We start from the raw sequence: 20,679 nt of genomic DNA, 5'->3' as shown, positions 1-20,679 counted from the left end.
TGGGCGGAGAGCAGAGATTTGACCCATGGAGTTGATTGTTTCCTTCTCAGTCACAAACACCAAAATCTTGTAACTTTTTTAAAGTATCATAGGTGTTTACTTTCTACCTTTAGACAAGGTGCCTAAAAGTTGGCATTATATACTTTTTATCATACAACTCTATCACTGTTAACATAATAAAAAATTTAAATAATCTTATCAGTCGGAATTTAATGTACTTGTCACTGTTTTCAGAAAATGCTACGTTTTCAACTTAATTGTAACTGACATGAATTTTCAAACTTATCTCTTGATTTCTTTGCCGTAGTTCTTAAAATTCCCTCATTCATTTTTCTTCTTTATGTAAGTTAACCAGATTCCTCTGATTAAAATAAATGTCTCTTGAAAGAATAAAATATTAAACAATACTGAACTATATCTCTATGCCAGAGACTGATCTAATAAAAAACTACCTACAATATTGTTCACCGATTCCTTCTCTAATCATGACTTATTGTCTCCATTTTAATAGAAATATTTGTTGTAAATGATTAAAGCTTAAGTTAAACTAAGTAGGGAGGTAAAAGCAATTTTTCAGATATCACCTACCTAAAAATGGGGAGGACAGAAAACAGAGATTTTTAAAAACATAAGTAAAATGATACATGAATGCCGGGGCGCGGGAGCTCATGTCAGTGATCCCAGCATCCAGAATCACTTGAGCTCAGGAGTTTGAGGTCAGCATGATACACAGGATGAAACCCCATCTCTTCCAAAAAAAAAAAAAATTAGCCGAGGATGCTGGTGTTTGCTTGTAGTCCCAGCTGCACTGGAGGCTGAGACTGGAGATCGCTTGAGCCTGGGAGGTCAAGGCTGTAGTGAACTGAGTTAGTGTCACTGCACTGCAGACTGGGTGACACAGCCAGATCTTGTCTCAAAAATAAGTAAACAAAATTTAAAAAAAAATGGTATACGAATATCAGGAAAAAAACTATAAATTATTTAGTCGTATTAAATAAAATCTTTTCATCATTTATTTTCTATCAAAAAAAGGGTGAATGTTTATGCATAATTCTATTGCCCAGGCTGGAGTACAGTGGTGCCATCTCAGCTCACTGCAACCTCCACCTCCTGGGCTCAAGTGATTCTCCTGCCTCAGCCTCCCGAGTAGCTGGGATTACAGGTGTGCACTAGCATGCCTAGCTAATTTTTTGTATTTTTAGTAGATGGGGTTTCACCGTGTTAGCCAGGATGGTCTCAATCTCCTGACCTCGTTATCCATCTGCCTCGGCCTTCCAAAGTGCTGGGATTACAGGCATGAGCCACTGTGCCCGGCCATTCTCTAAAATCTAAAAAGTTGAAATTTAAATCCATATTTATTTCTTTGCACTGAGAATTATTATTTGCCCTTCCATCAGAATGGCTAATGTTGGTAGGTATATATGTTTTTCTGTAAAATATATTGTAATATATTTTCACAAAATAAATTAATAATGTTATATGCATATATGTTTGTGTTTATATTGTATCTATTTCTATTACAAGTAAATTTTTTTATATGTACATTTTATTACATTTTCATTAACTAGGTTTCTTCTGTTAATCATATTATGGAAGTAAAACAGTAAAATCATTCACTAAAGATGCCACATAACATATCATTCACTAATGTTTTCTATTTAAGTTTGAAATACTGATGTCTACTACTGCTACAAACATCCACTTGGAGTTTGCCATTAAATAGTGTTATACTGTTATTGTTGGCTTAATGACGGGGATACTTCTGAGGAATGTGTCTGTAGGCAATTTCATCCCTGAGTCAACATCATAGAGTGTATTTACATAAACCTAGATGGTACAGCTACTACACACCTATGTTATATGGGATAGCCTATTGCTCCAAGGATACAAACCTGTACAACATGTTACTGTAGTGAATAACGTAAGCAATAAACAGAATGATAATTTTTGTTTATCTAATCATATATAAACATAAAAAAACAGTAAAATATGGTTTTTAAAAAAGGGGAAAAAATGGCATGCTTTTATAGGGCACTGACTGTGAATGAAGCCTGCGGAAATGGCATTTTCCCTGGGTGAGTCAGTGAGTAAGTAGCAAGTGAAAGTCACGGCCTAGGATATTACAGCACACTACTGCAGGATTCATAAACTCTACACTAGGATACACTATAGTTATGCAGCACTTTTTTTCTTTAGCTAATAATAAATTAGCTTACTGCAACTTTGCTGGTTTCTAAATTTTTCAATTTTTAAAAACTTTCTGCCTCTTTTTAAATATCCTTTATTTAAAAACAGAAATTGCACAGCCTTAAAAACTATTTTCTTTATATTCTTATTCTACAAGCTTTTTTCTATTTTTCATTTTAATTTCTATTTTTAACCTTTTAAACAAACTAACACAAACACACGCATTAGCCTAAGCCTACACAGTGTCAGCAAGATCAATATCACTGTCATCCCCTCCACATCTTGTCCCACTGGAAGGTTCAGGGGCAATAACACATGTGCAGCTGTCCTCTCCTATGGTAACAAGGCCTTCTGCTGGAATTCCTCCTGTTGGACCTGCCCAAGGTTGTTTTTCAGGTAACTGATTTTGCAGAAGTAAAAGGAGTACACTCTAAAATAATAATTAAAAGTACACTACATTAAATACATAAACCAGTAACACTGTTTATGTATTACCATTATCAAATGTTATGTAGTGTATGTAATTGTGTGTGCTATACTTTATTCCACTGGCAGCATGGTAATTTGTTCACATCAGCATCACCACAGACATGTGAATAATACACTGTACTGCAACTATTGCTATGACATCACTAAGTCATAGGAATTTTTCAGCTCCGTAATAATCTAATGGGACCACTATCTATGTGCAGTCTGTCATTGACCAAAACATTTTGTGCCATGTGACAGTATATCATGTTCTTTGTTAATCGAAATACAGGTTTCTACTGTTTGAGCATTTAATGTGAATGAAATTTATGCTTATACAAAGGCACAATAAATATATAAATAGAAAAGAAAAATTACACAAGATAACTGGAGTAATTAGAATTTACTGTATATGATGTGGGTATACATATGTTTATATGACCTAAATACACACACACACATACAGAACTTACAATGATCAATATTAGGTGTCAACTGGACTGGATGGAAGGAAGCCTAGATAGCTGGTAAAGTGTTGTTTCTGGCTGTATCTGTGACGGTGTTGGCAGAGGGGATTGATATTTGAGTCAGTGGACTGGGCGAAGACGACCCATCCTCAATGTGGGTGGGCACCATCCAATGGCTGCCAGAGCCAGCAGAACAAAGCAGCTAGAAGAAGGTGGGGTAAGCTGCCTTGCTGAGTGCTCGACTTTGATTTTTCTCCTGTGCTGGATGCTTCCTTCCAAGCCTCCTGCCCTTGGACATCGGACTCCAGGTTCTTCAGCCTTTGGACTCTTGTACTTACACCAGTGGTTTTACAGGGGCTCCTGGGACTTGGGCCACAGACTGAAGGCTGCACTTTTGGCTTCTCTGACTTTGAGGCTTTTAACTTGGACGGAGCCACTACTGGCTTCGTTCTTCCCCAGCTTGCAGATGGCCTACTGTGGGACTTTGCCTTGTGATTGTGTGAGCCAATTCTCCCTAATAAACCCCCTTTCATATACACACATATTCTCTTAGTTCTGTCAGTCAGGAGAACCCTAACACCAAACGTACATATGTATTACTGTGACTATTGCAAATAATGGCAATATCTGGTTTCCTATGGGTTAGGGACAAGTTGGAAGTCAATAAGAACTGAAAATGTACTTTTAATGTAACATGAAATAAAATAATTTTCAAGGAATTTAAGAAATTGGAGTGAATTAGTTATTAATGAAAATAAAATTTAAAAATCTTCAGTAGGTTAAACACAGTTTCCCAATGAAAACTTGGATATTCAAAAAGAAGACTTAAAGGAATTACGTGGATATACCTAATTGGATATTGAATAGTGTATTAATGACAAAGTTTCCAACACTGAAATAAATATTTATATTAGAATTTGGGGAGCAGATACAGGCTAATTGGTAAATAAAATAGAGAGTAATCTTACTTTGTTTGTACTGGTATAATAAAATATCACAAACCAAGCAATGTATTAACCATACAGATATATTACCCACAGTTCAGAGAGCAGGGAGGCCCAAGATCAAAGTGCCAGCAGGGTTGGTGTAAATTGTATTAAATTAACAAGTTTGCATGTGGAAAGTAAACAATGAAAATATTTATTATGAAAACATAAGTGAACAACAGAGTTTAAACACTTGGTAATGTTCAATCAGAATGTAATAAAATTAAGTTATAATTAACACCTGTGGTTCTATATTTCAATACAAATAAAATACATAAGGATTATCTTTTAGAAATTGATAATTATATTAAGTATAGAGTAATCTGAAGGTAAAAGCAAAGAATGTATATATTCAGTAATAACTGTTGTCTTTATGAGACATTCCTTTCATGTAAGCATAAATAAAAATGAATATGAAAGTAGAACTACCATACGATCTGGCAATCCCACTCCCAGGTATATACGCAAAAGAAAGAAAATCAGTCTATCTGAGGGATAGCTGTACTCCCATGTTTGTTGCAGCACTGTTCACGATAGCCAAGATGTGGAAGCTACCTGAGTGCTCATCCACAGAGGAATGGACAAAGAAAATGTGGTATATATAAACAATGGAGTAATATTCAGTCATAAAAAGAATGAGACCCTGTCATCTGCTACAACATGAATGGAACCAGGGGTCATTATGTTCAGTAAAATAAGCCAGTCACAGAAAGACAATCATCACATGCTCTCACTTAGTTGTGGGATTTAAAAATCACAACAATTGAATTCATGGAGAGACAGAGTAGAAGGATGGTTAACAGAGATTGAGAAGGATAGTGGAAGGGCAGTAGTAGGGAGGTGAAAATGCTTAATTAACGGCTATAAAAATATTTAGAAAGGATGAATGAGACCTAGTGTTTGATAGCACAACAGGGTCACTACAGTCGATAATAATTTAATTGTACATTTTAAAATAACTAAAGAGTATAATTAGAATGTAACACAAAGGATAAATCCTTAGGGAGATGGATACACCATTTTTACATGATGTCATTGTTATGCATTGCACGTCTGTCTCAAAACAGCTCATGTGCCCAATAAACATATACATCTACTATGTACCCACTGAAATTAAAACTGAAATATTTAAAAAAGAAAAGATGAAGATAAAATATTTAAAAACATACCATTCCTCACGAACTGGTAGAACACTATTACAGTTAATGTGCTGTCTTAATATAAGGCAAGCCCTTTACTGGAATTGAAGAAGCATGCTTCATAATGTTAGATTAACTTTCCAAACCACTAGTAATATACATTTTATTCATTGCATGTACCTAATGATACAAGTTAACACATAATTGAATAAAGTGAATAAGTAAACAATCATAAATGGGATTTTAAACACTTTTCTCTCAGTGCTTAACACATAAACAGACCAGGGAGCCTATAGAAAGATTTGAACTAGACAAGTAGTTATCACTCATAGGCACACACTCACACATACGTAGCATACTCACACATTTAATTTCACATATTTTTCTCAAATACACTATAAGCACATAATTCTAAGCATATTAGTAAAAAATGTAGGACTACGATTTCAATGTAGTACCACTAGCCAAGCTTGGCCAGTGGACAGTTAAAAAATAGCTATTCTAATACAACATTAATTAATACAAAATAAAGCACATGTAAAACCAGTTTCTCAGCACACTAGCCACATCTTTGTGTACAAAGATGAAGAATATTTCCAGCTTCATAGAAAATGTTCTAACTACAGTTTACCTACCACAGAAGTCAATAAAAAATCTGCCAACCTTACATGGTTTTAAATTCAGTAATACATGTCTAAATAACATATGGGTGAACAAAATTCTCAAAGTGAATGGTCACAATTTTTATATGAATTATACGGAAAAAAGAAAGTCTTTCTTGTAAAAACTGATTGCCCTCAATGTACATATATTACAAAAGATGGCCTAAAAATTAAATTACCTGTGAATGCACTGAAATAAATTAAAAATAGAAAAGCTAAAATTAAATACAAGTAATATATAAGAAAAAAATGAATAAACAGTAAAAAATCACAATAAAGAATAATGTTACAATAGAGAGAAGAGAAAGGCCAAAGGTATTTTCATTGAAAATGCCTTTAAAATTTGATGAAAGACGACTAAGAATATATACCTATTAACACATCCACAAAAATAATAAATTTAACATTTTAAAAAATTGATAAAGACTGGGCACAGTGATGCCTCCCAATGTACTGGGATTATAGACTTGAGCCACCAGAACTGGCCTATTTCTAGATTGAACATGGAAATGCCATTATGGTCTGTACAGTTATTTAGAGGCAATAAAAGTATATTTTTATTACATATTAATGTCTATATGAAATAGAAAATTCATAAATACTCATTACCAAATGCAGTACCTCAAATAGAAATCTGAGTATATCCTACATGTATTAAAGAAATCCAGTTTAGACATAAACTTTCCTACAAAAATAGTCTACAAACAGATGGCATAACAGCGAATGATAACATTTAAAAATAAAGCAGTACTCTCAACAAATGCTTCCAGGTTATAGAAAAACAGAAATTCTTCCCGAGATAGCCTTGATACCAAAACCTTTCAAGTATATAGCTATGAATAAAAACATGGTCAAATATCCTTGTGAACACGGATGAAGAAACAAATCTTACCCTACATAAAATACATATGCACCAATTTTTTTTTTTTTTTTTTTTTTTGGAGACAGAGTCTCCTTCTGTCGCCAGGTTGGAGTGCAGTTGTGCGCTCTCGGTCTTGGCTCACTGCAACCTCGGACCCCCTGTTTAAAGTGATTCTCCTGCCTCAGCCTCTCGAGTAGCTGGGATTATAGGTGTGCACCACCATGCTCAGCTAATTTTTGTATTTTTAGTACAGATGGGGTTTCAGCATGGTGGCCAGGATGGTCTTGACCTCTTCACCTCGTGATCCGCCCGCCGCAGCCTCCGAAAGTGCTCGGATTACAGACGTGATCCACCGCACCTGGCCAGCACTGATATTTTATGTGGGAAATATACAATGATCATCATGAAGTTATTTCAAAAACAAAGGCTCGTTTAACATTTCAAAAAAATAAAAGTAGTTTATAAAACGTTATATAAACAAAACATACATCATTCCAACTGATACAAATTAGTAAAAATAGTACAACTGATAAAATCTATTAGAAAATAGAAATATTATAAAACTGCTTCGATATGAGAAAGATAGCATGAAAAAAAACCAAGCTTTGTAAATATGAATAACATGTTGAAGTATTTTTTGCCACAACCAGAAAATGATACATATGATACACACAGAACTTTGATTGCACTTTCTATTCAACTATGGGTATAAAACCCTAGCCAGTGAAAAGAAATGAAAATAAAACTAAGTTATAGTACGTGGATTAAAAAAAATAAAAGTGTGATGATTTGCAGATAAAATGCTCTCATATAGAACACCCAGAAAAAAATCAATAGTTGACATAATAGATTTAAATATATAAAATCAGTGGAATAAGTAGATATAAAATCAAAATGCAGACATCAATTGTATTTCTATTTATAACAACAAAAATTACTGAAGGGAATTTTAGAATCAGGATGCCATTAACAAAAGCATGAATGTAAAATACCTACATTTCTGTATGAATTTAATCCCCCAAAATACAAAATATGATAGAGAGAAATTAAAGATAACACAGTACATTGAAGGAAACACTTTATATTGATTAGAAAAGTCAATATTATGAAGAAGTTAATCTTTGAAAATTAGAGAATAAATGCAGTCACAAACAATCCCATAAGAGGCTTTTTTTTTTTCCTGATAGCTTTATTGAAGTGTCATGTACAAAGCATAAATTTCATCCACTTAAAATGATTAAAAATCAATGATGTTTAGTATATTCATAGAGTAACAACCATCACCACTACTGAAATTTAGAAAGTTTTCATCATGACACGAAGAAACTTTCTATCAATTAGTGGTCATCTCCTATTTCCACCTCCCTTAGGCATTGGCAACCACTATTCTACTTTCTGTCTCCATGGGTTTGACTGTTCTTGATACCTCATATAAACTGACTCATAAAACATGCAACTTTTAGAAAGGCTGAATACCACAAATATCATGTTTAGCAAAACGAGCCCGACACAAACGCTAGGATATCTGTACTTTAGTAATTGTGTGTATCCTACTTCAATAATTGATTTAGAATTTTCTTATTAGAGCAAATAACATAATTCATTTCAAGATTTATGCAATCATAATATTATTTCTATTTTAAGAAATATAAAATTTATCTGATGCACTGCAAACGCAAATGCTTTACTTCTAAAGCTTATGCTTACAATGATATATTATTGCAGATCCACACTGGTCTGATTTGAGTCCACGTACATGTAGCATTGCACAGTTGTGTTCAGCATGATCTGAGTCTTTTATCCTGCAATGGAAAGAAATCCACATTCTGTTACATTTTAAGCCAGTGATTCAAGAGACAAAAGCATTTTCTAGGTACTGTAAGAAAAGAATTTTATGGAAAAGGGTAATTAAATTTGCATAATATTAGTAAGAGTCATTGTTCTGAACACTCAATAGAGTGGTCCCCTTCATCCACGTGGGATATGTTTCAACCCCAGGGGATGCCTGAAACGGCAGATAGTACAGAACCTATAGAGAGATTATGTTTTCTCTACATATTCATAACTACGATAAAGTTTAAGTCCTAAATTAGGCACAATAAGAGATTGACAACAATAACTACTAATAAAAATTATAGCAATATGTCAACAGCACTACTACTGTGCTTTGAGGATATTCTTAAGGAAAAAAGTAAGCGTGGCTTTTTAATAAAAACAAGCTCTGCAATTCCCTGATAGTCCGTCTCAAGCTTGTCCAACTCGCTGCCCATGGGCCGCATGTGACCCAGGACAGCTTTGAATGCGGCCCAACACAAATACGTAAACTTTCTGAAAACATTCTGAGATCTATATATATTTTAGCTCGTCAGCTATCATTAGTGTTAATGGATTATATGTGTGGGCCAAGACTATTCTTCTTCTTCCAATATGGACCACAGAAGCCAAAGACTGGACACCCCTGGTCCATCTGATAACCAAGAAGGTTACTAGCTGACTAATGAGTGGGTAGACATTATGGACTACTGTGGTCTATTGTAAAATATTTATGTCAACATTTCACTAATTTTCCACATCTTTCTTCATGTCAACGATTCCATATAAATTTATTCATATTATTCTTCTGAATTTATCCTTTATATAATTTTTATATAGCATTGTACAAAACAACTTACTCATGTTTGAAAGTCAGACCGTTTATTGTCACCCATGGATGATGACTGCTGTTACGAAACACACCAATCCATGAGGAAGGTAAAATGGTGGTCAGAAATTTCTAAAAGAAAAGGAAGAATTTTCACATAAATAATAATTATGAAAACATCATAAAAACAATATATTAAAGTTGAAAACCAGTGTTTGCAGTACAAAAAACTTTCATAAATGTTTATAATTTTGATATAAATGAACTCTTCAACATTTATACTTAGCACCTTCATTCTTATTTTCATGTTAATAAAGACATTTTAATTCTTGCATTATAACAGTTACCCCAATTGACTGAATAAACACAGGAAGGATTTAAATAAGTTTCCTGATACTGTGCATTCATTCCTCCAGATATTGTGACTAAATCAATCTATATTTGCACTATATGTCCCAGAATTGGAGATTTAGAAGAGAAATGAGAGGTTGTCATTCACAAATAAATGACACAGAAGCTACAGATTGGGTTTTCTGGGCACCACACCATTGTTTAAAGCCCTCACTTTTTTATCTGATTTGGTTTTGGTGGAATAACAGTGGTCCTGACCAGGTGCTGTAGACCCATCTCTCTCTGCTACTCCCTACTACAAATAACTATAAACTCTGGGATTAATGAAAGACAAAAACAATGGAGAACTCTGAAAGGTGGAAAGAGGAAGATGAAATTGTCTGGGGTCCTAGCATCAGGATTCAACAAAGTATCTGAGCAAGCATGTGAAGTCCCCCACCCGACAGAAGAAGGTGACCTAGGCCTGCTGTTTCCCTGCACCCAACGTGGCAATAGGGGGAGGCCCAGCAAAGCTCACTCCTGCTCTGTATTGAAGGGGAGTCCCCTCCACACCACCAGGCGAGGCTGGTACCACTGGCGAGGATGAGCTACCAGGAGACCTGCTATCAATACAGCCAGAGAAGTGCTTTCTTCTCATTCCAAGAGACACCAGGGTGGATGCGGTTGAGGAGGATCAGCAAAGCGACCCCATGACTACCAGTGCACCACTCAGGGTCCTCTTTGTCCCTGAGGGCGGGAGACCCACTTCCCCACCCAGAGACAAAGACTCAATGGATTTTTAGTGTTCTTTGTACATAGTACAGCAGTGAACAGTAACATATTACTGATAACTGCAATAATATGGAGGAATTGCAGAACTATCAGCTAGGAGTGAAAAAGACGGACATGAAATTCACACTGTATGATTCCCTTTATATAAATTCAAGAACAGGCAAATGCTATTTATAATATTAAAAGTCAAGACAGTGTTTTGAGAGGAGTCAGGGTAAGTGACGAGTGTATACACAGGGGTGGATCTGCTAGAGCTGGAAACTTATTTCATGATCTGACTTGTATCACATGAGTTCATTCACTTTGTGATCAATCTGCATGACCAGATCATATCATGCCCGATAAAATTGGATAGCAACATTTATTGTGTATTCAAAGTATTTGTAGAAGCATGGTTTTCTTTGAAAAGCAAAAACTGAAAATAAAAGTACATTAGCAGTATATAACTTTAAAAACATTAAGTCAATCAATTGAATAATACATAAACTTGAAAATACATAAAATAAACATGTACACACATATGGATGTTTACTACAAATGTATTATTCACTGAAAGAAGCTTTTCATAAAATATTTGAAACATATCTTACCATTTCTTCTTCATTATCTATAGAAAGCAGACTAGAGTTCTTTGAAGCACAGGCCAGCAAACTCTCTGCCCAAGTTCTTTTTTCCTTGCCAATGTAATAACAACTGTTGGAATATGTAATCCACTCCTCAGGACAATGGCCACAATGACGTACTAAATAAAGATATGAATTACTATGCAGAACAATATGAACGTTTACAAATGAAAATTAGTTTACATATTTGCAACAGTATAAACCTATATGTGCTTAACATATTTATGCATCCTTACAGGCTTATAAATATATATTTTTTAATAACTGAGTCAGTCATACACACATGCACAGACAAGGGTTAGCCTCTCATCCCTAATTGTGTTTCCATAGAAAGCAAACCAACAAACAAAAATACACTCTCCACATGTCTTGAACATCACTGATACACAACTGCTCCTTTAGGATAGTAAAATTATTCATTTCATATCATCTCATAGCAATAGGAAACTTCTGTTAATTGGGAGAAAGAGGATAGAATGATTTTAAGTGAGTATTTCTACTTATTGGAGAAAAGGAAATGCTGCCTTATAATCTTTGTTTATAAATATTTATGGCTGAATTTTATGGCTTGTTTTCTGCAAAAATGCCATTATTCTCTTACATGCCTTAAAACAGACACAAAATATAAATTGTACTAATATCAGAACACTGAAAATAAATATGTGCCTTTCTGGGTTCTTGTATTCGGGAAAGAATTGTTCTGTTCCAGAACTGTAATAGAAAAATTAAAATGAGTTTTATAAAAACTAGTATCTAGGTAAACCATAATGAGTTTAGTTTCTTACTTTGAAACTTTGTGTGTTATTTAAAATGGGAACAATCTTTAATAAAATTAACTTTTCCTATAAGAATAAAGGAATAGATCTTTGAAAGAAGTATTTTTAAAGACTTTAGTACAAAACTTCACCATCGCTTATAGTATTTGAGGAAACTACTTTCAAAAATTAATTTGTTTTTCTAAATTCTTTTCGCCTATAGCATGCCTTTGAATTATGAAATCAGAAAATACATTGTGTGTGTATGTGTGTGTGTATATATATATATAGGTAGATAGATAGACTACAAACACAAAAAAATAAGTACATGTTCTCTACAATGATTTTGTTATTTGTGTTGTGAAAGGTTCAGAATAACCATATCACTTTTGGGTCCAAATTATACTAATATCTGAACGTTGAAAATAAAAATGTACCTTTCTGGGTTCTTGTATTCGGGGAAGAATTGCTCTGCTCCGGGACTGTAACAGAAAAATTAAAATGATTTTCATAAAAACTAATATCTAGATAAACCATAATGGGTTTAGTTTCTTACTTTGAAACTTTGTATGTTATTTAAAATGGGGACAATCTTTAATGAAATTAACTTTTTCTATAAAAATAAATGAAGTAATAGATCTCTGAAATAAACATTACAATGAGAGTTCTATTCTTCAACAGTATGAAATATTTTGAGGCACTTCCAAGAATTAAAGTAAAACTTTCCCATCTAATCTTTCAAGAATGTGCTTACAAGGAATAAGAACTATTGTTTTTAACACAGTGGCCATCAGGACAATGCAAATGATTCCCAGGACCTCAGCAGTGAGCTTCTCTGGAGGTGGCAGTAAACCTGCAGGGAGAGAAACAGAGGCACTGAGAGAGGGGAGATAGAGAGTTGATTAGGATTCCATACTAGAGAACCCACATGCACAGGGAAACATAATGATAACCTCTGGCCTCTAAATCTACATCTACTACGGTAATCTTTCTCTCAGAATATACCAGTTCATTTTCAGTAAATATAATGTTCCATGAGTGGATCGCAGATTACGGTTGAACAATGCCCAAATAAAATTAGTCTTCTGATGTCATATTAGAATATTAGATCCCAATTATGAACTCTGATTCTCACAAGTGCAAAATATTCCCTAATCTTTCCCCACCCTTCTGCACTCACCTGCACGTCCTGTAACGATAATATTGAAGATCTATTTAATGTGTTACCTTGGCAGTCATATATTTGATCAATCCCTTGATGATTCAGAGAAGGATTTTGAAGGTTTAATTCTACTTGGAATACTTCCTGTTCGGTTCCTGAAATGGAGCTTTTATTGCCTTTAGGTTTCCTTTGTTGCCTCTTTGGATCCTGGGTCAGACTCACTTCTGAGAAGGTTCCTCTTTGTTTATTCATCTCTGCAGCCGTGTGATGTCAGGGACTGTGCTCTATGATAACTGCACTTAAGAAGCTATGAATGGTGTATATTTTGACAGGATCCCTGGCATAGGCAATCTGCATGTGTTGGGGCTGAGCAGTAATGTTTACTTTGCTGTTGACCAATGTAAAATGCTGGTACTAATTTCCTAAAGCTTTAAACAAAAATCTCATGATATAATTGGTAATTTTGTAGATGTATTCTGTACTTGACATAATATTACTAGTGGGAACAGTAAAAACATTAAACTTGTGAGAACTAAGAAGTTCATGAAAAAATATTTGTATTAAATTAAGGTTAGATTCTTCAAAAACACTTAACACCAATAGACTGCATATGTTAACAATTAAAATACTGTATTTAGAAATACACAAATTTTATTATAGTTTTAGGATTCATTGATGGTTAAGGATTGTGTGCCATAAGATAAAATAATTCTGCTAGCATATAGAGTAACTTCTTATACTAAATTTCTAAATTAGGAAATCAGAAAAACTATTAAAATTTTAAAAATACATCTAATATCTTGTAAAACATTACATTACCCTATGCATAAACTAAATACTACTGAAAGCAAAATATATTTTTAAATTGTTTCTTTTACACAAGAAATTGGTAATTGATTTAATGATTAAAATAGGAAAACCTAAAATGATAAATAAACGTGTGGGCCATCTACGGAAGAACAGTGTCCAATCAAACTTTTAGAAAGCTCCTATGGTTGTATAAGTCAGTGAGGGTCACTTTGGTTGTATAAGTAATTGTAATAGTTCAGATGATGTAATTTAATAATCTAGTCAATGAACTTTAGTCAGTGAGACTACAGTTAATTCTAGCTTTGCAAGTTATAGTGTGTGACCTTTAGTAAATTACTTAGTGTCTATTAACCTAGTTTACCAATCTACAGTGCGAAAAATAATTTATAAGGTATAATGTATGTAAAAAACTAAACACACAAACTGGCACATATTAGCACTGAATACATAATAGACATTTTAACTATTTTTAACACAACTGCCATTTTATTATTTCTGATTAGCCTTACAGTGTGTAAAATAACTCATTAATTAGGCATCTCATGTCAGTGTGGTACATCTTTTTTGCAATATTTGATTCAATTGTTTTAACTCTTCCAATTGTTTATAATGCAGGTCAGATTTGCATTTTATGGAAATGATTTCATCCTTGCTTTTATTAAAAATTAAAACTGCTTTCATTAAATCTAGATATGAGATTGCGAATTAATGTTGTTTGACATTCATAATTTGATGTATCCATTTCAAAAATTTATTTTTAAAGGTCGGTCTAAATGTAAAAAACAGTTAAACCAGTAATGATGACAAAATTAAAAATTAATTGTTCATTGTCATGATGGTTATGGGTTTCACTCTGAATTACATTGATTGGCAAACCTATTATTAGGTATGTATCTACTTAAGTGATTCTCCACAGTCAATAATGTGGATACTCTAAGAAATTCTCAAACATGTTTTATATTTTGGCTCATTTTTCACCGTGAATTATTCACGTGAAGAGAGTTCTACCTTGATTTTACTCTGTATAAACTTTACCTCAGGTGCATCACAGCCAGTATTTACAAACTTCTACTAAATCAGAGGAGCAAGTAGAGAAACAGGGAGAGTAGCAACACATACCTTCTGTCACCAGAAAGCCACACGCCCTTCAGTGGGGAGGTCAGGTTACCTCCTAAAGACACAAACCTTATCTGTGATCTTCACAGACTGCCCTTTGAAGGGTCAGAGTGAGGCAAGAGTGGAAACAGTAGATTCCTCGCCAATGTGTTACTTCAGATTTGAACAGGAAATTCTCACCCTAGGGCTATTTTGAATGAGTTTATCTCATCACACACTCTATAATATAGGAGACTTTGGGTGGCTAGGGTGGCATTTAGTTTGTCCATTTTCAAGTGCCTCTTAGAAATTATTTTAATAGTCGACAGGATCGGGGGAGAGCAGAGATTTGACCCATGGAGTTGATTGTTTCCATCTCAGTCACAAACACCAAAATCTTGTAACTTTTTAAAAGTATCTTAGATGCTTACTTTCTACATTTAGACAAGGTACCTAAAACTTGACATTATACACTTCTTTATCATATACCTCTATAATATCACTGCTATCATAATAAAAAAGTTTAATAATCTTACCAATAAGAATTTAATGTACTTGTCACTGTTTTGAGAAAATGCTACATTGTCAACTTAATCGTAACTGACATCAATTCTCCAAATTATCTTCTTGATTTCTTTGCCGTAGTTCTTAAAATTCCCTCATTCGTTTTTCTTATGTAAGCTAACCAGATTCCTCTGATTAAAATAAATGTCTCTTGAAAGAATAAAATATTAAACAATACTGAGCTATATCTCTATACCAGAGACTGAAATAATAAAAAACTACTCACTATATTTTTCACTGATTCCCTCTCTAATAATGACTTATTGTCTGCATTTTAATAGAAATATTTGTTGTAAATGATTAAAGCTTAAGTTAAACTATGTAGGGAGGTAAAAGCAATTTTTAAGACCTCAACTACTTAAAAATGGGGAGGCCAGAAAACGGAGACTTTTAAAACATAAGTAAAATGGAACATGAGTGTCTGGGTGTGGTAGCTCATGTCAGTGATCCCAGCATCCAGAATCACTTGAACTCGGGAGTTCGAGGCCAGCATGATACACAGGATGAAACCCCATCTCCTCAAAACAAATACAAAAATTAGCTGAGGATGCTGGTGTTTGCTTGTAGTCCCAGCTGCTCTGGAGGCTGAGGTGGGAGGATCACTTGCGCCCCGGAGGTCGAGGCTGCAGTGAACTGAGTTAGTGTCGCTGCACTGCAGCCTAGGCGACAGAGCCAGACCTTGTCTCAAAAATAAATAAACAAAAATTTAAAGAAATAAATGGTATACAAACATCAGGAAAAATACTATAAATTATCTCATCGTATTAAATAAAAATCTTTCATCATTTTCTGTCAAGAAAAGGGGGAATGTTTATGCATGATTCTATTGCCCAGGCTGGAGTGCAGTGCTGCATCTTGGCTCACTGCGACCTCCGCCTCCTGGGCTCAAGTGATTCTCCTGCCTCAGCCTCCTGAGTAGCTGGGATTACAGACACACGCCACCATGCCCAGCTAATTTTTTTTGTATTTTTGTAGAGACGAGGTTTCATCCTGTTAGCGAGGATGGTCTCGATCTCCTGACCTTGTTATCCATCTGCCTCGGCCTCCCAAAGTGCTGGGATTACAGGCATGAGCCACCGTGTCCAGTCATTCTCTAAAATCTAAAACGTTGGATTTAAATCCATATTTATTTCTTTGCAATCAGAATTACTATTTGCCCTTCCATCAGAATGGCTAATGTTGGATAGGTATAGATGTTTTTCTGTGAAATATATTGGAATATATTTTCATAAAATAAATCAATGTTATATGCATATATGCTTGTGTTTATATTGTATCTATTTCTCCTACAAGTAAATTTATTTATATTTACAGTTTATTATATTTTCACAAACTAGGTTAATTTTTTCTGTTAGTCACATTATGGAATTAAAACAATAAAACCATTCACTAAGGATGCCACATAACGTATCATTCACTAATGTTTTCTGTTTCAGTTTGAAGTGCCGATGTCTACCATTGCTACACACATCCACTTGGAGTTTTCCATTAAATAGTGTTAAACTGTAATTGTTGGCTTAATGACAGGGATACTTCTCAGGAATATGCCTTTAGGCAATTTCATCCCTGAGTCAACATCGTAGAGTGTAAATACACAAACCTAGATGGTACAGCTACTACACACCTATGTTATATGGGATAGCCTATTGCTCCAAGGACACGAACCCATACAACATGTTATTGAAGTGAATAATGTAAGCAGTGACCAGAATGGTAATTTTTATCTAATCATATATAAACATAAAAAAACAGTAAAATATGGTTTAAAAAAAGGTTAAAATGGCATCCTTTTATAGATATATTTTACTATGAATGAAACCTGTGGAAATGGCATTTTCCCAAGGTGAGTCAGTGAGTAAGTAGCAGTGAAAGTCAAGGCCTAGGATATTACAGCACGCTACTGCAGGATTCATAAACTCTACACTAGGATTTATGCAGCAGTTTTATCTTTTGCTAATAATAAATTAACTTTAGTTTACTGCAACTTTGTTGGTTTCTAAATTTTTTATTGTATAGAAACCTTCTGCCTCTTTTTAAATACCCTATATTTAAAAACACAAATTGCACAGTCTTAAAATCTATTTTCTTTATATTCTTATTCTACAAGCTTTTCTCTATTTTTCATTTTAATTTTTTTTTCTTTTTAACCTTTCTTTTAAAAAAACTAAGACACAAACACATGCATTAGCCTAAGCCTACACAGTGTCAGCAAGATCAATATCACTGTCATCCCCTCCACATCTTGCCCCACTGGAAGGTTGAGGGGCAATAACACATGTGCAGCCGTCCTCTCCTGTGGTAACAAGGCCTTCTGCTGGAATTCCTCCTGCAGGACCTGCCCAAGGTTGTTTTTCAGGTAATTGTTTTTGTAGAAGTAGAAGGAGTACACTCTAAAGCAATAATTAAAAGTATACTACAGCAAATACATAAACCAATAATATTGTCATGTATTATCATTATCAAATATTATGTAGTGCATGTATTTGTGTGTGATATACATTATTCCACTGGCAGCACAGTAATTTGTTTACAACAGCATCACCACAGACATGTGAATAATACACTGTACTGCAACTATTGCTATGACATCACTAAGTCATAGGAATTTTTCAGCTCCGTAATAATCTAGTGGGACCACTATCTATCTACTATAGTAGCAATATATAATATATAATTTATTATTTGGTCTGTCATTGACCAAAACATCATTTTGTGGCACGTGACTATATATCATGTCCTTTGTTAATCGAAATAATACAGGTTTCTACTGTTTGAGCATTTAACGTGAATGAAGTTTATGCTTATACAAAGGCACAATAAATATATAAAAACAAAAAAATAGAGAAGAAGTGGAGTAGAATTTACTCTATTTGATGTGTATATATATATGTGTATATATATGTTTATATGATGTAAATACACACACACACACAGAGCTTACGGTGATTAATATTAGGTGTCAACTGGACTGGATGGAAGGAAGCCTAGATAGCTGGTGTTGTTTCTGACTGTATCTGTGATGGTGTTGGCAGAGGAGATTGACATGTGAGTCACTGGACTGTGCAAAGATGACTCATCCTCAGTGTGGGTGGACACCATCCAATGGCTGCCAGGCGAGTAGAACAAAGCAGCTAGAAGAAGGTGGGGTAAGCTGGCTTGCTGAGTCTTCTGGCTTTCATTTTTCTCCCATGTTGGATGCTTCGCTTCTGTTCCTCCTGCCTTTGGATATCAGACTCCAGGCTCTTCAGCCTTTGGACCCTTATACTTACACCAGTGGTTTTACAGGGGCTCCTGGGACTTCGGCCACAGACTGAAGGCTGAACTTTTGGCTTCTCTGCTTTTGAGGCTTTTGACTCAGACTGAGGCACTACTGGCTTCTTTCTTCCCCAGCTTGCAGATGGCCTATTGTGGGACTTTGCCTTGTGATTGTGTGAGCCAATTCTCCATAATAACCCCCCCTTCATATATACATGTCTCCTATTAGTTCTGTCCCTCTGGAGAACCCTAACACCGAACGTACATATGTATTACTATGACTATTGCAAATAATGACAATATCTGGTTTCCTATGAGTTATGGGTAAGTTGGAAGTCAATAAGAAGTGAAAATATACTTTTAATGTAACATGAAATAAAATAATTTTCAATTAATTTTAAAAATTGGAGTGAATTAGTTATTACAAACTCTAAATAAAATAAAATTTAAATATCTTCAATAGATTAAACACAGATTCCCAACGAAAACTTGGATATTCAAAAAGAAGACAAAGTAAAGGAATTGTGTGGATATACCTAACTGGATATTGAACAGTGTATTAATGATAAAGTTTCCAACACTGAAATAAGTATTTATATTAGAATTTGGGGAGCAGATACAGGCTAATTGGTAAATAAAATAGAGAGTAATCTTACTTTGTTGTACTGGTATAATAAAATATCACAAACCAAGCAATGTATTAACCATACAGATGTATTACTCACAGTTCAGAGAGCAGGGAGGTCCAAGATCAAAGTGCCAGCAGGTTTGCTGTAAGTTGTATTAAATTAACAAGTTTCTATGTGAAAAGTAAACAATGAAAATATCTATTATGAAAACATAAGGGAACAACAGAGTTTAAACACTTGGTAGAGTTCAATCAGAAGGTAATAAAAATTAAGTTATAATTAATACCTGTGCTTACGTATTTCCATACAAATAAAATACACAAGGATAATATTTTAGATATTCATCATTATATTAAGTGTAAAGTATTTGAATGTAAAATCAAAGAATGCATATATTCAGTAATAACTGTTTGTTGTCTTTATGAGGTATTTCTTTCATGTAAGCATAAAGAAAAATGAATATAAAAGTAGAGCTACCATATGATGCAGCAATCCCACTCCCAGGTATATACCCAAAAGAAAGAAAATCAGTATATCTGAGGGATAGCTGTACTCCCATGTTTGCTGCAGCACTGTTCACAACAGCCAAGATCTGGAAGCTACGTGAGTGCCCATTAACACATGAATGGATAAAGAAATTGTGGCATATATAAACAATGGAGTAATATTCAGTCATAAAAAGAATGAGACCCTGTCATCTGCTACAACATGAATGGAACCAGGGGTCATTTTGTTCAGTAAAATAAGCCAGTCACAGAAAGACAATCATCACATGCTATCACTTACTTGTGGGATTTAAACATCACAACAATTGAACTCATGGAGAGAGAGAGTAGAAGGATGGTTATCAAAGACTGAGAAGGATAGTGGAAGGGTAGTAGTAGGGAGGTGAAAATGCTTAATTAATGAGTATAAAAATATTTAGAAAGGATGAATAAGACCTAGTGTTTGATAGCACAACAGGGTCACTACAGTCGATAATAATTTAATTGTACATTTTAAAATAACTAAAGAGTATAATTAGATTGTAACACAAAGGATAAATCCTTAGGGAGATGGATACACCATTTTTACACAATGTCATTATTATGCACTGCATGTCTGTCTCAAAACAGCTCATGTGCCCAAGAAACATATACACCTACTATGTACTCACTGAAATTAAAACTGAAATATTTAAAAAAGAAAAGATGAAGGTAAAATATTCTAAAACACATAGCATATCTCACAAACTGGCAGAACACTATTACAG

At 34.2% G+C, this 20,679-nt stretch overlaps 1 protein-coding gene across 2 annotated transcripts; it reads right to left on the bottom strand.

The window, feature by feature from the left end:
* Window positions 1–3,071: 3,071 nt before the first annotated feature.
* Window positions 3,072–13,621, bottom strand: LOC103218582 (NKG2-C type II integral membrane protein). 2 transcript variants are annotated; one of them, XM_073020457.1, is made up of 7 exons: window positions 13,140–13,621; window positions 12,667–12,765; window positions 12,350–12,394; window positions 11,125–11,276; window positions 9,444–9,544; window positions 8,479–8,573; window positions 3,072–7,139 (listed from the first exon to the last, which is right to left on the bottom strand). In XM_073020457.1, exons 1-7 carry the CDS (start codon window positions 13,324–13,326, stop codon window positions 7,108–7,110), a joined length of 711 nt encoding a protein of 236 aa, XP_072876558.1. In that variant the 5' UTR covers window positions 13,327–13,621; the 3' UTR covers window positions 3,072–7,107. The 2 variants fall into 2 exon arrangements, with proteins under 2 accessions (XP_072876558.1, XP_007965813.2); XM_007967622.3 differs by lacking the exon at window positions 3,072–7,139 and having other exon boundaries at window positions 7,954–8,573; window positions 13,140–13,620.
* Between the last annotated feature and the right edge of the window lie 7,058 nt (window positions 13,622–20,679).

Source organism: Chlorocebus sabaeus, chromosome 11 (genome assembly GCF_047675955.1).
Source record: "Chlorocebus sabaeus isolate Y175 chromosome 11, mChlSab1.0.hap1, whole genome shotgun sequence".
Classification (NCBI taxonomy): Eukaryota; Metazoa; Chordata; class Mammalia; order Primates; family Cercopithecidae; genus Chlorocebus; species Chlorocebus sabaeus.
The sequence above is the reverse complement of the archived record's forward strand: the minus strand, read 5'-3'. Positions and strand labels throughout refer to the sequence as shown.